Source organism: Salvelinus alpinus, chromosome 23 (genome assembly GCF_045679555.1).
Source record: "Salvelinus alpinus chromosome 23, SLU_Salpinus.1, whole genome shotgun sequence".
Taxonomy (NCBI): domain Eukaryota; kingdom Metazoa; phylum Chordata; class Actinopteri; order Salmoniformes; family Salmonidae; genus Salvelinus; species Salvelinus alpinus.
Genome location: NC_092108.1, coordinates 17,141,904 through 17,158,597, shown reverse-complemented (window position 1 = coordinate 17,158,597; position 16,694 = coordinate 17,141,904). Strand labels below are relative to the sequence as shown.

The 16,694-nt window shown below is 45.1% G+C and overlaps 1 protein-coding gene across 2 annotated transcripts in view; it reads left to right on the top strand.

The window, feature by feature from the left end:
- Window positions 1-16,694, top strand: part of LOC139550370 (ephrin type-A receptor 3-like) — a 196,223-nt gene that overhangs the window by 151,946 nt on the left and 27,583 nt on the right. For both annotated transcript variants that reach the window (XM_071361234.1, XM_071361233.1), the window contains exons 11-13: window positions 3,042-3,109; window positions 4,001-4,126; window positions 5,369-5,554. In XM_071361234.1, the coding sequence (XP_071217335.1) occupies window positions 3,042-3,109; window positions 4,001-4,126; window positions 5,369-5,554 (380 nt within the window). The remainder of the gene's footprint in view (window positions 1-3,041; window positions 3,110-4,000; window positions 4,127-5,368; window positions 5,555-16,694) is intronic.

The window sequence follows — 16,694 nt, the reverse complement described above, 5'->3', positions numbered from 1 at the left end:
CATCTATAGCAGGTGCTTGTCCTATCACTCCCTCCATCTATATCAGGTGCTTTTCCTATCCCTCCCTCCATCTATAGCAGGTGCTTGTCCTATCCCTCCCTCCATCTATAGCAAGTGCTTGTCCTATCCCTTTCCGCATCTATATCAGGTGCTTGTCCTATCTCTCCCCCAATATAGCAGGTGCTTGTCCTATCCCTCCCTCCATCTATAGCAGGTGATTGTCCTATTTCTCCCCCTATCTATAGCAGGTGCTTGTCCTATCCCTCCCTCCATCTATAGCAGGTGCTTGTCCTATCCCTCTCCCCATCTATAGCAGGTGCTTGTCCTATCTCTCCCTCCATCTATAGCAGGTGCTTGTCCTATCCCTCTCCCCATTTATAGCAGGTGCTTGTCCTATCCCTCTCCCCATCTATAGCAGGTGCTTGTCCTATCCCTCCCTCCATCTATAGCAGGTGCTTGTCCAATCCCTCCCTCCATCTATAGCAGGTGCTTGTCCTATCCCTCTCCCCATCTATATCAGGTGCTTGTCCTATCCCTCTCCCCATCTATAGCAGGTGCTTGTCCTATCTCTCCCTTCATCTATAGCAGGTGCTTGTCCTATCCCTCTCCCCATCTATAGCAGGTGCTTGTCCTATCCCTCTCCCCATCTATAGCAGGTGCTTGTCCTATCCCTCCCTCCATCTATAGCAGGTGCTTGTCCTATCCCTCTCCCCATCTATAGCAGGTGCTTGTCCTATCCCTCCCTCCATCTATAGCAGGTGCTTGTCCTATCCCTCTCCCCATCTATATTAGGTGCTTGTCCTATCCCTCTCCCCATCTATAGCAGGTGCTTGTCCTATCCCTCCCTCCATCTATAGCAGGTGCTTGTCCTATCTCTTTCCCCATCTATAGCAGGAGCTTGTCCTATCGCTCTCCCCATCTATAGCAGGTGCTTGTCCTATCCCTCCCTCAATCTATAGCAGGTGCTTGTCCTATCCCTCTCCCCATCTATAGCAGGTGCTTGTCCTATCCCTCTCCCCATCTATAGCAGGTGCTTGTCCTATCCCTCCCTCCATCTATAGCAGGTGCTTGTCCTATCTCTCCCTCCATCTATAGCAGGTGCTTGTCCTATCCCTCCCTCCATTTATAGCAGGTGCTTGTCCTATCCCTCCCTCTATCTATAGCAGGTGCTTGTCCTATCCCTCCCTCCATCTCTACTTGGTGTCAAAATGTAAAAGAGGTTGATAACAGCTCTTGGAACTGATCCTAAACCAATTATAATCAGAATGTATATCAGATGTACTGGGCCCTGCTTAGGATGTAAAAGATGAAGGGGCTTTCTTTTCTAGAAAAACGTCCCTTCATAAGTCTTCATCATGAGAAGAGATGATAGGAGAGAGGGGGAGGAGTGGAGAGGGGGAATGAAGAGACAGCAAGTGAAGAGAGAAGAGGAAACAATGGTTTGAAGGAAAAGAGCAGAGGAAATGAAAAGAAAAGATCATAGAGGAGAGCAAAGAAGAAGGGAGAAGAGGAGCCAAGAAAGAAACCATTTATGTGCTGTTTTAGTACCTGACGATGTGAAAATTGATTTTACGCTTTTATGTATTGGGCTAAAACCTTCATGCTGTTTTTAAGTGAGCGTTAAATGTAATGGTGTTTCGTGTGAATTGGCTTATTAAATGAGCTGTTTTCCTACTGAAGTTTTACAGAGCGGAGCAAAGCTATTATTAACCCCTCTGACCCCAACCCCGACCCAAACTCTGACAAAGCTAATATTAACCCCTCTGACCCCAACCCCGACCCAACTTCTCACAAAGCTAATATTAACCCCTCTGACCCCAACCCCGACCCAACCTCTCACAAAGCTAATATTAACCCCTCTGACCCCAACCCCGACCCAACTTCTCACAAAGCTAATATTAACCCCTCTGACCCCAACCCCGACCCAAACTCTCACAAAGCTAATATTAACCCCTCTGACCCCAACCCCGAACCAACCTCTCACAAAGAGTGGCACTTTTTAAACTGAGCAAGTTTAACAGTTCCTCACAGCTGGGCTGATCAATCGATTGATGGATGTTATTGATTGCTGGATTGATCGGCTCTGCAGTGTGTGTGTGTGTGTGTGTGTGTGTGTGTGTGTGTGTGTGTGTGTGTGTGTGTGTGTGTGTGTGTGTGTGTGTGTGTGTGTGTGTGTGTGTGTGTGTGTGTGTGTGTGTGTGTGTGTGTGTGTGTGTGTGTGTGTGTGTGTGTGTGTGTTTAGGCAGAGACATTTAATGACCAGAAGGGTTGATAGATGAGTTAAAGAGGTGGTATGTAGGAATACATGGTAATGCATGGACCTCTAATTAAAGGGGATGACTAGAGCCTGGAGGGTGCCCACACACACACACACACACACACACACACACACACACACACACACACACACACACACACACACACACACACACACACACACACACACACACACACACACACACACACAAGCACAAGCAAACACACAGACACTTAAGAACAAACTTAGGCTATTTCACACACCAAGAAAAGGCCCAGAGAGGGAATCAGAGAAAGAGAGAATGAGAGAAGGGGGGGGGGAGAGGAGGAGGAGAGAGAGAGTGAAGGACTACTACTCTCACAGCCCCAGGCTCCTGCATATATAGACCAGAGAGAGAGGGGGATAGAGGGGAGGAGAAGGGGGAGAAAAATAGGAGAATATTCCTAGACTTTCAAATGCCCTCAGCTGTTCAATGTGTATCATGGGAGTTTCTTACACTGAAATTAAAAGTTGGTGTGCATACGTACTCACACACAACACACAAAACACACAACACCCATACAACACACACAACACACAAAACACGCAAAATACACACACACAAGACACACAACTCTCACACACAACACACACAGACACACAAGACACACAACTCTCACACAAGACACACAACACACACACAAAACACAAAATACACACACTAGACACACAACTCTCACACCCGCACAAGCACACACACACAAACCATGATATCATTAACCGGTTGGTGTGTTTTGTTCCTCAGACACTGTGGATACATCAAAGCCAAGCAGGACCCTGACGAAGAGAAGCTGCAGTTTCAACATGGAAGAGGTACACAGTACGCACACACACAAAATACACTCTCAAATATACAGTAGAGGGAGGATGTCTCTTTCAGAGGCAGCCAAAGAAGCATTTCTGCAGAGTCGTGTGAAACCTTCCATAATGGGTTGTTTATGATATTTTTATGAAGAAGCTGTTTGTGTCTGCTGAATGTCCCGCATGTTCACTTTACCAAGCATCACACACACACACACACACACACACACACAGACACAGACACACGCACGCACGCACGCACGCACGCACGCACACACACACACACACACACACACACACACACACACACACACACACACACACACACACACACACACACACACAACCAGAGTACACTGTTTCGATGCGCCACATGTTATTGTTACATTTACATAAACAGAAAGTGATTCAGACGATTGCAATCCATCATACAGGAAGATACCTTTTTCTCTGTACGTGGGAAAATCAGGATAAATATACTAAACCTCAGCTCTAACATTCAAAACATTTGCTAGACCACACAGAAGTAGTTTACATTCTCAGAGAATCACTGTCACCGTCATACGATGTTCAAGTTTACTTCAACTCAAACAACTAAATAATTTGTACAAATTGTAGTTTCTTCTCAGAAAATTAATGTATTTTTCTGAGAAGCAACTGTACAAGTGAGGAGAATTGATATTCATTCTCTCCAGTGTTGCTGTGAGTAGTAAACAAAAACAATTCTGAGAGGCAATGTAGTGTGATATTGAACTCTCAAGGATTCAGCAGCCATTTCCGTACCTTTAATTACGTTGGAGTTGAACATATTTATGTGTTGTACCGCTTTCTGCAGGAAAGTTATTGAGATCTATCTCCCTCTTTGTTTTTGTCTCTGTCGCTGTCTCTCTTTTTTGTCTCCAGTCAAACTTCCTGGCAGTAAGATATATATCCATCCACACACCTATGAGGATCCTAACCAGGCGGTCAGAGACTTTGCCAAAGAGATTGATGCTTCCAGCATCAGCATAGAGAGAGTCATCGGAGCGGGTGAGTGATCCCTGAGTGGCCCTTACCTAGATCCTTGTGGGACACCAATGGTGCAGTCAAGAGCAGTCTGATTGTTAATCAATCACGCAGACACTTTGAATGGACATTTTACATTCAATGTGTATGTGTAATGTGGGAGAGATTGCGGAGGTGAGTGTGATTACTAATGCTGTCTACACTGAGTATACCAAACATTAGGAACACCTTCTTAATATTGAGTTGCACCCCCCTCCTTTTGCTCTCAGAACAGACTCAATTTGTTGGGGCATAGACTCTACAAGGTGTTGAAAGCATTCCACAGGGATGCTGGCCCATGTTGACTCCAATGCTTCCCACAGTTGTGTCAAGTTGGCTGGAAGTGTTTTGGGTGGTGGACTATTCTTGATATACACAGGAAACTGTTGACTGTGAACAACCCAGCAGCGTTGCAGTTCTTGACACAACATGGTGCGCCTGGCACCTACTACCATACCCCGTTCAAAGGTACTTAAATATTTTGTCTTGCCCATTCATCCTCTGAATGGCACACATACACAATCCTTGTCTCAATTTTCTCAAGGCTTAAAAATCCTTCTTTAACCCGTCTCCTCCCCTTCCTCTACACTGATTGAAGTGGATTTAACAAGTGACATCAATAAGTGATCATATCTTTCACCTGGATTCACCTGGTCAGTCTATGTCATGGAAAGAGCAGGTGTTCTTAATGTTTTGTACACTCAGTGTATGTGCTTATTGTAAATGAGTTTGGGGAGGTGTGTAGTTATTTATACTGTGTGTATCTGTGTGTATTGTAAATGAGTTTGGGGAGGTGTGTAGTTATTTATACTGTGTGTATCTGTGTGTATTGTAAATGAGTTTGGGGAGGTGTGTAGTTATTTATACTGTGTGTATCTGTGTGTGTTGTAGGTGAGTTTGGGGAGGTGTGTAGTTATTTATACTGTGTGTATCTGTGTGTGTTGTAGGTGAGTTTGGGGAGAGGTGTAGTTATTTATACTGTGTGTATCTGTGTGTGTTGTAGGTGAGTTTGGGGAGGTGTGTAGTTATTTATACTGTGTGTATCTGTGTGTATTGTAAATGAGTTTGGGGAGGTGTGTAGTTATTTATACTGTGTGTATCTGTGTGTGTTGTAGGTGAGTTTGGGGAGGTGTGTAGTTATTTATACTGTGTGTATCTATGTGTGTTGTAGGTGAGTTTGGGGAGGTGTGTAGTTATTTATACTGTGTGTATCTGTGTGTGTTGTAGGTGAGTTTGGGGAGGTGTGTAGTGGTTGTCTGCGGCTCCAGGGGAAGAGAGAGATCTACGTGGCCATAAAGAGTCTGAAGGCAGGATACGCTGACAAACAGAGGCGGGACTTCCTCTCTGAGGCCAGCATCATGGGACAGTTCGACCACCCAAACATCATCAGACTGGAGGGTGTGGTCACACGATGTGAGTCATTGACAGCTACTTTGACTAATCTAAGCAGAGATTGTCCATCGCCACACAGTATTTCACCTATTCCTTTAGATATGGCTATTGTTTGTTTTGGATCATGTATTGTGTGTGCATGTATGTGTGTAACGTACCTATGTCTATGTGTGAGAGAGACAGCTGTGCTCTTAATGAGAATCAGACCTGACCCTCAACCAGGTAGAGGCTCCAGTTACCATGGCAGCCAATGCTGTTGATGTGTCTGTTTGTGTGTGCGTATACGTGTAGGTACAAGGGGCACATGTTTACTTGTGCTTGGTATTACATTAGAGAAAGCGTGTTTGGATGTGATAGGTGATTTAGAAAAGACAGAACACACAGAGACACAGACACAGGGTTGAACAACCCTCATAAAAGATCACCATCACCAACACTGTCACTCCATTCTCTCTCCCTCTCTCTCTCTCTCTCTCTCTCTCTCTCTCTCCCTCCCTCCCTCTCCCTCTCTCTCTCTCTCTCCCTCCCTCTCTCCCTCCCCCCTCCCTCCCTCCCTCCCTCCCTTCCTCCCTCCCTCCCTCCCCCCCTTCCCTCCCTCTCTCCCTCTCTCCCTCCCTCCCTCCCTCTCTCCATCCCTCCCTCTCTCCCTCTCTCCATCCCTCCCTCTCTCCCTCCCTCTCTCTCTCCCTCCCTCTCCCTATCTCCCTCCCTCCCTCCCTCTCTTCCTCTCTCCATCCCTCTCTCCCTCCCTCCCTCTCTCCCTCTCTCCCTCTCTCTCTCTCTCCCTCTATTTCTCGCTCAAAACATCCTTGTATCATTTCCAAATACTTAGGTCAACACAGTATTTATTTACAATGCATCACTTACTTGGCTTAATGGTGTATCTTGTGTCTTCACTGACATTCTAAGCCTGTAGGACGGTAACTTATCAATATATATGAATGTCACTAAATATAAATGCCTAAATAAATGCCCACCCTCTCCCCCATGTCTCCCCCATGTCTCCAACTCAGTCTCCCCCCAGTCTCCCCATGTCTCCAACCCAGTCTCCCCCATGTCTCAAACTCAGTCTCCCCCCAGTCTCCCCCATGTCTCCAACCCAGTCTCCCCCGTGTCTCCAACCCAGTCTCCCCCGTGTCTCCACCCCGTCTCCCCCATGTCTCCAACCCAGTCTCCCCCGTGTCTCCAACCCAGTCTCCCCCATGTCTCCAACCCAGTCTCCCCCATGTCTCCAACCCAGTCTCCCCCGTGTCTCCAACCCAGTCTCCCCCATGTCTCCAACCCAGTCTCCCCCGTGTCTCAAGCCCAGTCTCCCCCAGTCTCCCCCATGTCTCCAACCCAGTCTCCCATCAGTCTCCCCCATGTCTCCAACCCAGTCTCCCCCATGTCGCCAACCCAGTCTCCCCCATGTCTCCACCATGTCTCCAACCCAGTCTCCCCCGTATCTCCAACCCAGTCTCCCCCATGTCTCCAACCCAGTCTCCCCCATGTCTCCAACCCAGTCTCCCCCATGTCTTCAACCCAGTCTCCCCCGTGTCTCCAACCCAGTCTCCCCATTGTCTCCAACCCAGTCTCCAAGCCAGTCTCCCAATTGTCTCCAACCCAGTCTCCCCGTGTCTCCCCCGTGTCTCCCCCAGTCTCCCCATTGTCTCCAACCCAGTCTCCCCCGTGTCTCCAACCCAGTCTCCCCCCAGTCTCACCATGTCTCCAATCCAGTCTCCAACCCAGTCTCCCCCCAGTCTCCCCATGTCTCCCCCGTGTCTCCCCCAGTCTCCCCTCGTCTCCCCCATGTCTCCACCCTAGTCTCCCCCGTCTTCCCCATGCTCCCCCAGTCTCCCCCGTCTCCCTCATGTCTCCCCCCGTAACCCTTGTCTCCACCCCAGTCCACCCTGTCTCCCCTATGCCCCCCCAGTCTCCCCCGTCTTCCCCATGCTCCCCCCAGTCTCCCCCGTCTCCCTCATGTCTCCCCCCGTAACCCTTGTCTCCACCCCAGTCCACCCTGTCTCCCCCATGCCCCCCCAGTCCACCCTGTCTCCCCCATGCCCCCCCAGTCTCCCCCGTCTTCCCCATGTCTCCCCCAGGTCTCCCCCAGTCTCCCCCATGTCTCCCACCCAGTCTCCCCCTGTCTCCCCCATGTCTTCCCCATGTCTTCACCCCAGTCTCCCCCCGTCTTTCCAATGCCCTCCGCGCAGTCTCCCCCTGTCTCCACCATGTCTCCACCCCCCCATGTCCCCCCCATCTCCCCCATGGACTCCCATGCCCCCCCCTAGCAGGTCTCCCCAATTCTAACATTTGTAAACCATTAATAAAAAACAAAACACTAATATATCTTGATTAGATACGGGTTTTTTATTTTTTATTTTATTTTATTTCATCTTTATTTAACCAGGTAGGCAAGTTGAGAACAAGTTCTCATTTACAGTTGCGGCCAAGATAAAGCAAAGCAGTTCGACACATACAACAACACAGAGTTACACATGGAATAAACAAACATACAGTCAATAATACAGTAGGAAAATCTATATACAGCATGTGCAAATGAGGTAGGATAAGAGAGGTAAGGCAATAAATAGGCCATGGTGGCAAAGTAAATACAATATAGCAATTAAACACTGGAATGGTAGGATGTGCAGAGGATGAATGTGCAATTTGAGATACTGGGGTGCAAAGGAGCAAGATAAATAAATAAATAAATACAGTATGGGGACGAGGTAGATTGGATGGGCTATTTACAGATGAGCTATGTACAGGTGCAGTGATCTGTGAGCTGCTCTGACAGCTGGTGCTTAAAGCTAGTGAGGGAGGTAAGAGTCTCCAGCTTCAGAGATTTTTGCAGTTTGTTCCAGTCATTGGCAGCAGAGAACTGGAAGGAGAGGCGGCCAAAGGAAGAATTGGCTTTGGGGGTGACCAGTGAGATATACCTGCTGGAGCGCGTGCTATGGGTGGGTGCTGCTATGGTGACCAGTGAGCTGAGATAAGGTGGGCTTTACCTAGCAGAGACTTGTAGATGACCTGGAGTATTCAAATTATTCAAACTCTTTCAAATTGGTTGTTGATAATTGCTAGACAATCATTTTCAGGTCTTGCCATGTTTTTTTACCCATCTACTGGACCAATAGGTACCCTTCTTTGCAAGGCATTGGAAAAACTCCCTGTTCTTTGTGGTTAAATCTATGTTTGAAATTCACATCTGTGGGACCTTACAGATAATTGTATGTGTGGTGTACAGAGATGAGGTAGTCTTTAAACAATAATGTTAAACAGTCCATGCAACTTATTATGGGACTTGTTAAGTACGTTTTTACTCCTGAACTTATTTAGGATTGGCATAACAAAGGGGTTGAAAACTTATTGACTGAAGACATTTCAGCTTTTAATTTTTTATTAATTTGTACAAATGTTGAAAAGCATAATTCCACTTTCACATGGTGGGGTATTGTGTGAAGGCCAGTCGGAGAAAAAAACGGAATTTAATCCTTTTAATGTTCATGCTGGAACACAACAAAATGTGGAAAAAGTCAAGGGGTGTGAATACTTTCTGAAGGCGCTGTAGGTCGCACAACAAAAGAACGAATGCATATGCATAACCCATCATGATATTAATAATCCACAGAGTTAATTGGATGTGTTTTTTATCTTCATGACTATTCAGTAACGTGCATATGAAAGCTGAAAATCACTCTGCATTTCCTAATCATTTTTATTTTATATCTCTCTCTCTCTCTAATTAGAGATGATCATTTGGACCTTTGCTTGGCTGGTTTGGAGTGGTTTGTAGAACTACTAGCAGAGTGAATCAGATTTGCTTTTCATTCCACAGGCACAGGTTGGTAATTGCTGCTATTTTCTCTCAGAAGTAGCATTTTAATGCACTGTGAAACATAAACCAAGCACACACACACACACACACACACACACACACACACACACACACACACACACACACACACACACACACACACACACACACACACACACACACACACACACACACACACACACACACAGTCACACACACACACACACACACACACACACACACACACACACACACACACACACACACACACACACACACACACACACACACAGTCACACAGTCACACACAGACACAGACACACACAGACACACACAGACACACACACACACACATACACACACACATACACACACACACACACACACACACACACACACACACACACACACACACACACACACACACACACACACACACACACACACACACACACACACACACACACACACACACACACACACACACACAGACACAGACACACACAGACACACACAGACACACACACACACACATACACACACACATACACACACACCCACACAGACACACACAGAAACAGTCACACACAGACACACACAGACACACACACACACACACACACACACACACACACACACACACACACACACACAGACACAGACACACACAGACACACACAGACACACACACAAACACACACACACACACACACACACACACACACACACACACACACACACACACACACACACACACACACACACACACACACACACACACACACACACACACACACACACACACACACACACACACAGACAGACAGACACAGACAGACACAGACACAGACACTGACACGAACAGACACAGATACACACAGACACACACAGACACACACACACATAACACACACACACACACAGACACACACACACACACACACACACACACACACACACACACACACACACACACACACACACACACACACACACACACACACACACACACACACACACACACACACACACAGACCACACACACACACTGGGTTGGAGACACACGACAAACACACACACACACACACACATAACTTTCTCACTCATCATTATTTACGATTCATTCAGGATTATCCGTAGACATGGTGGCATCCACATGAATGTAGAATTTTTCTTAAACATTATATTCTTATTTACAATAAAAGTGACTCCAAAATGACACAATACGTTATTTACCATTCATTTCTATTGGGCACAAAATAATCTGAAACACAACAAAAACAAACAGCAAATGCATCCAACAAATGTATAGTCACAAGCTTGATGTAGTCATTAATATGGAACCAAATACAACCGTTTTGACTACTTTGATAAGCACATAAGTGAATTTGGCTTACTACTTTTGGTCCCCTAAAATGGGGGGACTATATACAAAAGGTTTAGTAATTTCTCAACGGTTCACCTGATATGGATGAAAATACCCTCAAATTAAAGCTATAGTCATTGTCATTGTATCATTTCAAATCCAAAGTGATGGAGCACAGAGCCAAAACAACAGTAATGTGTCACTGTCCAAATACTTCTGGAGCTCACTGTATGTGAGTTTGAGTGTGTGTGTATGTGTCCCTGTGTATAGATGTGTATGTGTGACTCTCCCTGTATGCAGTGATGCCAATTTAGCAATTTTGTTGCTAGGTTTAGCAACTTTAAAAAACGCATTTTCCCTCTAAATGACACAAAATTATTTTCTTAGTCACAACACACGTGCCTAGCTGCAAAAGTGCATTGTGAGTGACATCAGCAGCAGGCGCTCAGTTTGTGCCCAGGCAGCAGCAGGCCAGCAGCAATGTCAGCAAATTGCTAATTGTTGGCTGACTGCAGCAGCAGCAGTAGTATGCGTTTGACGAGACAAACAAAATGCATATAGTTGGTCACGAATGTTTGATCTTGAACAGAACTTACAATATCAATCAACATGTCTCAATCAAAGCTGTACAGCCAGAAGTACAGAAAAGAGTGGGAGTCTGTACCTGAATTTAAAGGGTGGCTGAAGTCAGTAATTGGGGATGATTGTCGGGCATACTGTGCATACTGCAAATCAGATATGCTTGCAAAAAATGTATGACATCAAAATACATTGTGTTACAGCAAAGCATATAAATAAATCAAAACCGTACAACCCCACAACGCAGTCTACATTACCACAGTTGGTTAAGAAAGTGGATAACTGCAAAAGCACAGAAGCCACTATGGCACTGACCATTGCGGAGCATTGTTCGCTGCTAGCATGCCACCATTTAGGTATGGCTTGCAAAGCTGCCTTTTCAGATTCTGTGGCAGCAACAAACTTCCAAATGCACCGCACCAAGTGCACAGAAATGATTAGGGGAATACTGGCTCCTTATTTTCTCAAAAGGGTAACATCAGATGTGGGGGATGAGAAGTTCAGTCTCCTTTTGGATGAGTCCTCTGATGTCAGTGTCTCGAAATACCTGTGTGTGGTGATTCGGTATTTCAGTGCTAAAAAAATAACCGTTGTGTCCACCTTTCTCGGGCTGGTTGAATTGGAGGGGGGCGATGCCAGATCAATAGTAAAGGCGGTAGTTGAGTTTCTTGAGAAGCGTAACCTTAAAAAAGAGAATCTTCAGGGTATTGGCACTGATAATGCGTCCGTGATGACTGGGGTGCACAACGGGTGCACAAGATTTCAAAGGAAGAATGTGCGTTGCCCAATTTGGTGCTCATCCCCTGTGTGTGCCATTCTTTACAATTGGCTGTCAGTGCAGCATCCAAAGAAACCATCCCTAGGAGTGTTGAGGACTTAATCAGGGAAACCTACAACTGGTTTTAGATTTCCCCAAAACGGCGTGAGGCGTACAAAGCAGTGTGTGCCACCATTAATTGTGGTCAGAAACCCCTGCAGATCACCAAAGTGTATGCCACACATTGGCTATCGATTGAGTCTGCAATAACTCGTATATTGAGCCAGTGGGAAGAACTGAAACTCCGCTTTGAGTTGACAAAGGCCAGTGAGCATTGCTACATGGCGGATGTACTCCACGTCATGTACATGGACAAGACCAACTATGTCTACCTGACAAGTCATTTGATGGAGAGCAAATAGATCCTGTCAAGCTTTTGGACAATCTGGTACACCTCTTAACATCAATTTGCAGCAGAGTAGTCAACCCTATGGAAATCATTGATGTCCTGAAGGATTCCATTGATGGACATCTCAGTCCATCACCACACCTTGGGTACATTTTCGAGAGCACGTTGTACCAACTCAGTCTTGCGCCAGAGGATGAAAAGGTCATTCGGAGACAGTGCATCAACTACATTGTTGCTTTAAGCAAGGAGCTGCAAGCAAGGCTCCCAGACAACCTTGAAGCCTTCGACACATGGCCTTGTTCAGTGTTAAGGAAACGCTAAAGCACAATAAAGGCACCACTGAAATGATTAAAGTGAGCTGAGCTACTGGGATACCAGCCCCAAACAATTGAGAAAATTGTTTCCCAATGGAGAAACATCTGTTTAGGTGGGACTCAACTGAAAATACAGTCAAGTTTTGGAGTGAAGTGAATAAATACACGGACTCTTCCGGCTCAAATCCATTTGAAGAACTGTGTGAAGCTGCACTCGCTTTGCCACACTCAAATGCGGAGGTTGAACGGCTGTTCAGCCAAATGAGTGTGGTCAAGTCAAAGTTAAGAAATAGAATGTCACTGCACACTCTCAACTCCATACTCCTGGTGCGGTATGGACTGAAGCTGGCTCGTGATACCTGTTACCAGCATAAACTACCAAGTGAAGTTCTGCAGCAGTTTGGCACTCCATCCTCTACTGCTGGTTCCAGCTCTGTGACAATGCAGTTAGACAGTGAGGATGAAGAGGATTTCCTTGCCAATCTATGATTAATCTTATTTACAGTACGTATGCAAGGAGTGGACTTTCTGGAACTGGCGGAGACACAGCTGATGGTGGCAGTATGCACTGCAGTGTCAACGAGAACAGTGGCAATATCTGGAGGAAACCATTGATCAGCTAGCCAGCCAAGCAGCACAACAACCTGGAGAGAGCTGGAGAGATGCCTAGCGCACACATCATTATTTGAGTTAAGTTGCTTGTTCAATAAGATATATACCTTGTCATTAGCTTGTACCTATGATTGTTGATCAGTTAGGTAGCATGTTAATTAACTACCAATATACTGCTTGAAACAATAATTGTTCAGAATGTGTAGGTTTACTAGTTAAAAAGAAAATACATTAAATGTAATTGTTCAATAATTCAATGTGTTGTGTTTAAAAATAAATATATCTGATCATATAAAATGTGTTGTGTTTATATTACTTTTACAAACAAAAATATGTGATAATAAAAAACAAATCTAAACTAACAAATGTCAAATCATATTTTTCGCCGAGATGGCCAGTCAATTTGAGTACCGTTATTGTGTATTCTGCGTAATGACGCAGTTTTAAGATATTACGTAACGACGTCATCACGCAATGACTTAGCAACTCATTTAGCAACTTTTAGCAACAGCTCAACCTGCCTCTAGCAACACTGCCTGTATGTATACGTGTGTGTGTGTTTTCTCATTATACCCCCTTAAAACCTCAAGAGCCTTCCATCCCATTTCCTGGTATTTTAATGAGATCCTTCCATCCCACTTTCCTGGTATTCTAATGAGAGCCTTCTATCCTGCTGTCCTGGTATTCTAATGAGAGCCTTCCATCCTGCTGTCCTGGTATTCTAATGAGAGCCTTCCATCCTGCTGTCCTGGTATTCTAATGAGAGCCTTCCATCCTGCTGTCCTGGTATTCTAATAAGAGCCTTCTATCCTGCTGTCCTGGTATTATAATGAGAGCATTCTATCCTGCTGTCCTGGTATTCTAATGAGAGCCTTCTATCCTGATGTCCTGGTGTTCTAATAAGAGCCTTCTGTCCTGCTGTCCTGGTATTCTAATAAGAGCCTTCTATCTTGATGTCCCGGTATTCTAATGAGAGCCTTCTATCCTGCTGTCCTGGTATTCTAATAAGAGCCTTCTATCCTGTTCTCCTGGTATTCTAATGAGAACCTTCTGTCCTGATGTCCTGGTATTCTAATGCGAACTTTCTATCCTGTTATCCTGGTATTCTAATAAGAGCCTTCTATCCTGATGTCCTGGTATTCTAATAAGAGCCAATTATCCAGTTCTCCTGGTATTCTAATGAGAGCCTTCTGTCCTGCTGTCCTGGTATTCTAATGAGAGCCTTCTATCCTGATGTCCTGGTATTCTAATGCGAACCTTCTATCCTGTTCTCCTGGTATTCTAATGAGAGCCTTCTATTCTGCTGTCCTGGTATTCTAATAAGAGCCTTCTATTCCACTGTCCTGGTATTCTAATAAGAGCCTTCTATCATGGTATTCTAATGAGAACCTTCTATCCTGATGTCCTGGTATTCTAATAAGAGCCCTCTGTCCTAATGTCCTGGTATTCTAATGAGAGCCTTCTATCCTGTTCTCCTGGTATTCTAATAAGAGCCTTCTATCATTTTCTCCTGGTATTCTAATGAGAGCCTTCTATCCTTTTCTCCTGGTATTCTAATAAGAGCCTTCTATCCTGATGTCCTGGTATTCTGTGAAAGCCTTCTATCCTGCTGTCCTGGTATTCTAATAAGAGCCTTATATCCTGATGTCCTGGTATTCTGTGAAAGCCTTCTATCCTGCTGTCCTGGTATTCTAATAAGAGCCTTCTATCCTCGTCTCCTGGTATTCTAATGAGAGCCTTCTATCCTGCTGTCCTGGTATTCTAATAAGATCCTTCTATCCTGTTCTCCTGGTATTCTAATGAGAGCCTTCTATCCTGCTGTCCTGGTATTCTAATGAGAGCCTTCTATCCTGCTGTCCTGGTATTCTAATGAGAGCCTCCTATCTTGCTGTCCTGGTATTCTAATAAGAGCCTTCTATCCTGTTCTCCTGGTATTCTAATGAGAGCCTTCTATCCTGCTGTCCTGGTATTCTAATGAGAACCTCCTATCTTGCTGTCCTTATATTCTAATAAGAGCCTTCTATCCTGTTCTCCTGGTATTCTAATGAGAGCCTTCTATCCTTTTGTCCTGGTATTCTAATGAGAGCCTTCTATCCTGCTGTCCTGGTATTCTAATGAGAGCCTTCTATCCTGCTGTTCTGGTATTCTAATGAGAGCCTTCTATCTTGCTGTCCTGGTATTCTAATGAGAGCCTTCTATCCTGATGTCCTGGTATTCTAATGAGAACCTTCTATACTGCTTTCCTGGTATTTTTAATGAGAGCCTTCTATCCTGATGTCCTGGTATTCTAATGAGAGCCTTCTATCCTGCTGTTCTGGTATTCTAATGAGAGCCTTCTATCTTGCTGTCCTGGTATTCTAATGAGAGCCTTCTGTCCTGCTGTCCTGGTATTCTAATGAGAGCCTTCTATCTTGCTGTCCTGGTATTCTAATCAGAGCCTTCTATCCTGCTGTCCTGGTATTCTAATAAGACCCTTCTATCCTGCTGTCCTGGTATTCTAATGAGAGCCTTCTCTCCTGTTCTCCTGGTATTCTAAAGAGAGCCTTCTGTCCTGCTGTCCTGGTATTCTAATGAGAGCCTTCTATCCTGCTGTCCTGGTATTCTAATGAGAGCCTTCTCTCCTGTTCTCCTGGTATTCTAAAGAGAGCCTTCTGTCCTGCTGTCCTGGTATTCTAATAACAGCCTGCCTGTCTTTCTGTGATTGCTGCCATTGTTATGCAAATGAGATTGCTGCACACAAAGAGAACGAGAGAGGAAATTGACCTTTTCTCCGTGAATCAGAAAAGTGCTGCATGCGCTCTCCCTATCTCTCTTCATCTGTCCTTTTATCTCTTTATCCTTTCTTTATAAGCCTCACACAATCGCTGCGGCAATCGGCTCATCTGGAAAACCTACAATTAGGTACACCTCGTCATCTCATCTGCCGGCTATCTATCTAATATGTTCTCTCTCAGCACCTGGTTAAGGCCTGCTCTATTCTCTCCCCTAATCTGTTATCCTGTATTTTGGTAAAGTAGTTATGCATTTGGAGGCTCTCCTTTGTTTGGAGAATAATGTTAGTTTAAACACTCTTTTTGTGGTGAATTTATGGGAGATTTGATTTGTTTCTGTCTCTCTCTTTATGCTCCTCCAGCCGTACGAAGAGAGATCCATATGCTCTCACACATAGTATTCATATTTTAGTTAAAACCCCTCTATCTTAATCTATATGCAGGTAACAATCTCCAGTTAACATGCCATGTTGTTTCTCAAGCTAGAACACTTACACACAGTGGATAGATCAGTACTGTGGTGTACGAGGTTGACTGAGGCGATAGGAGGCCAG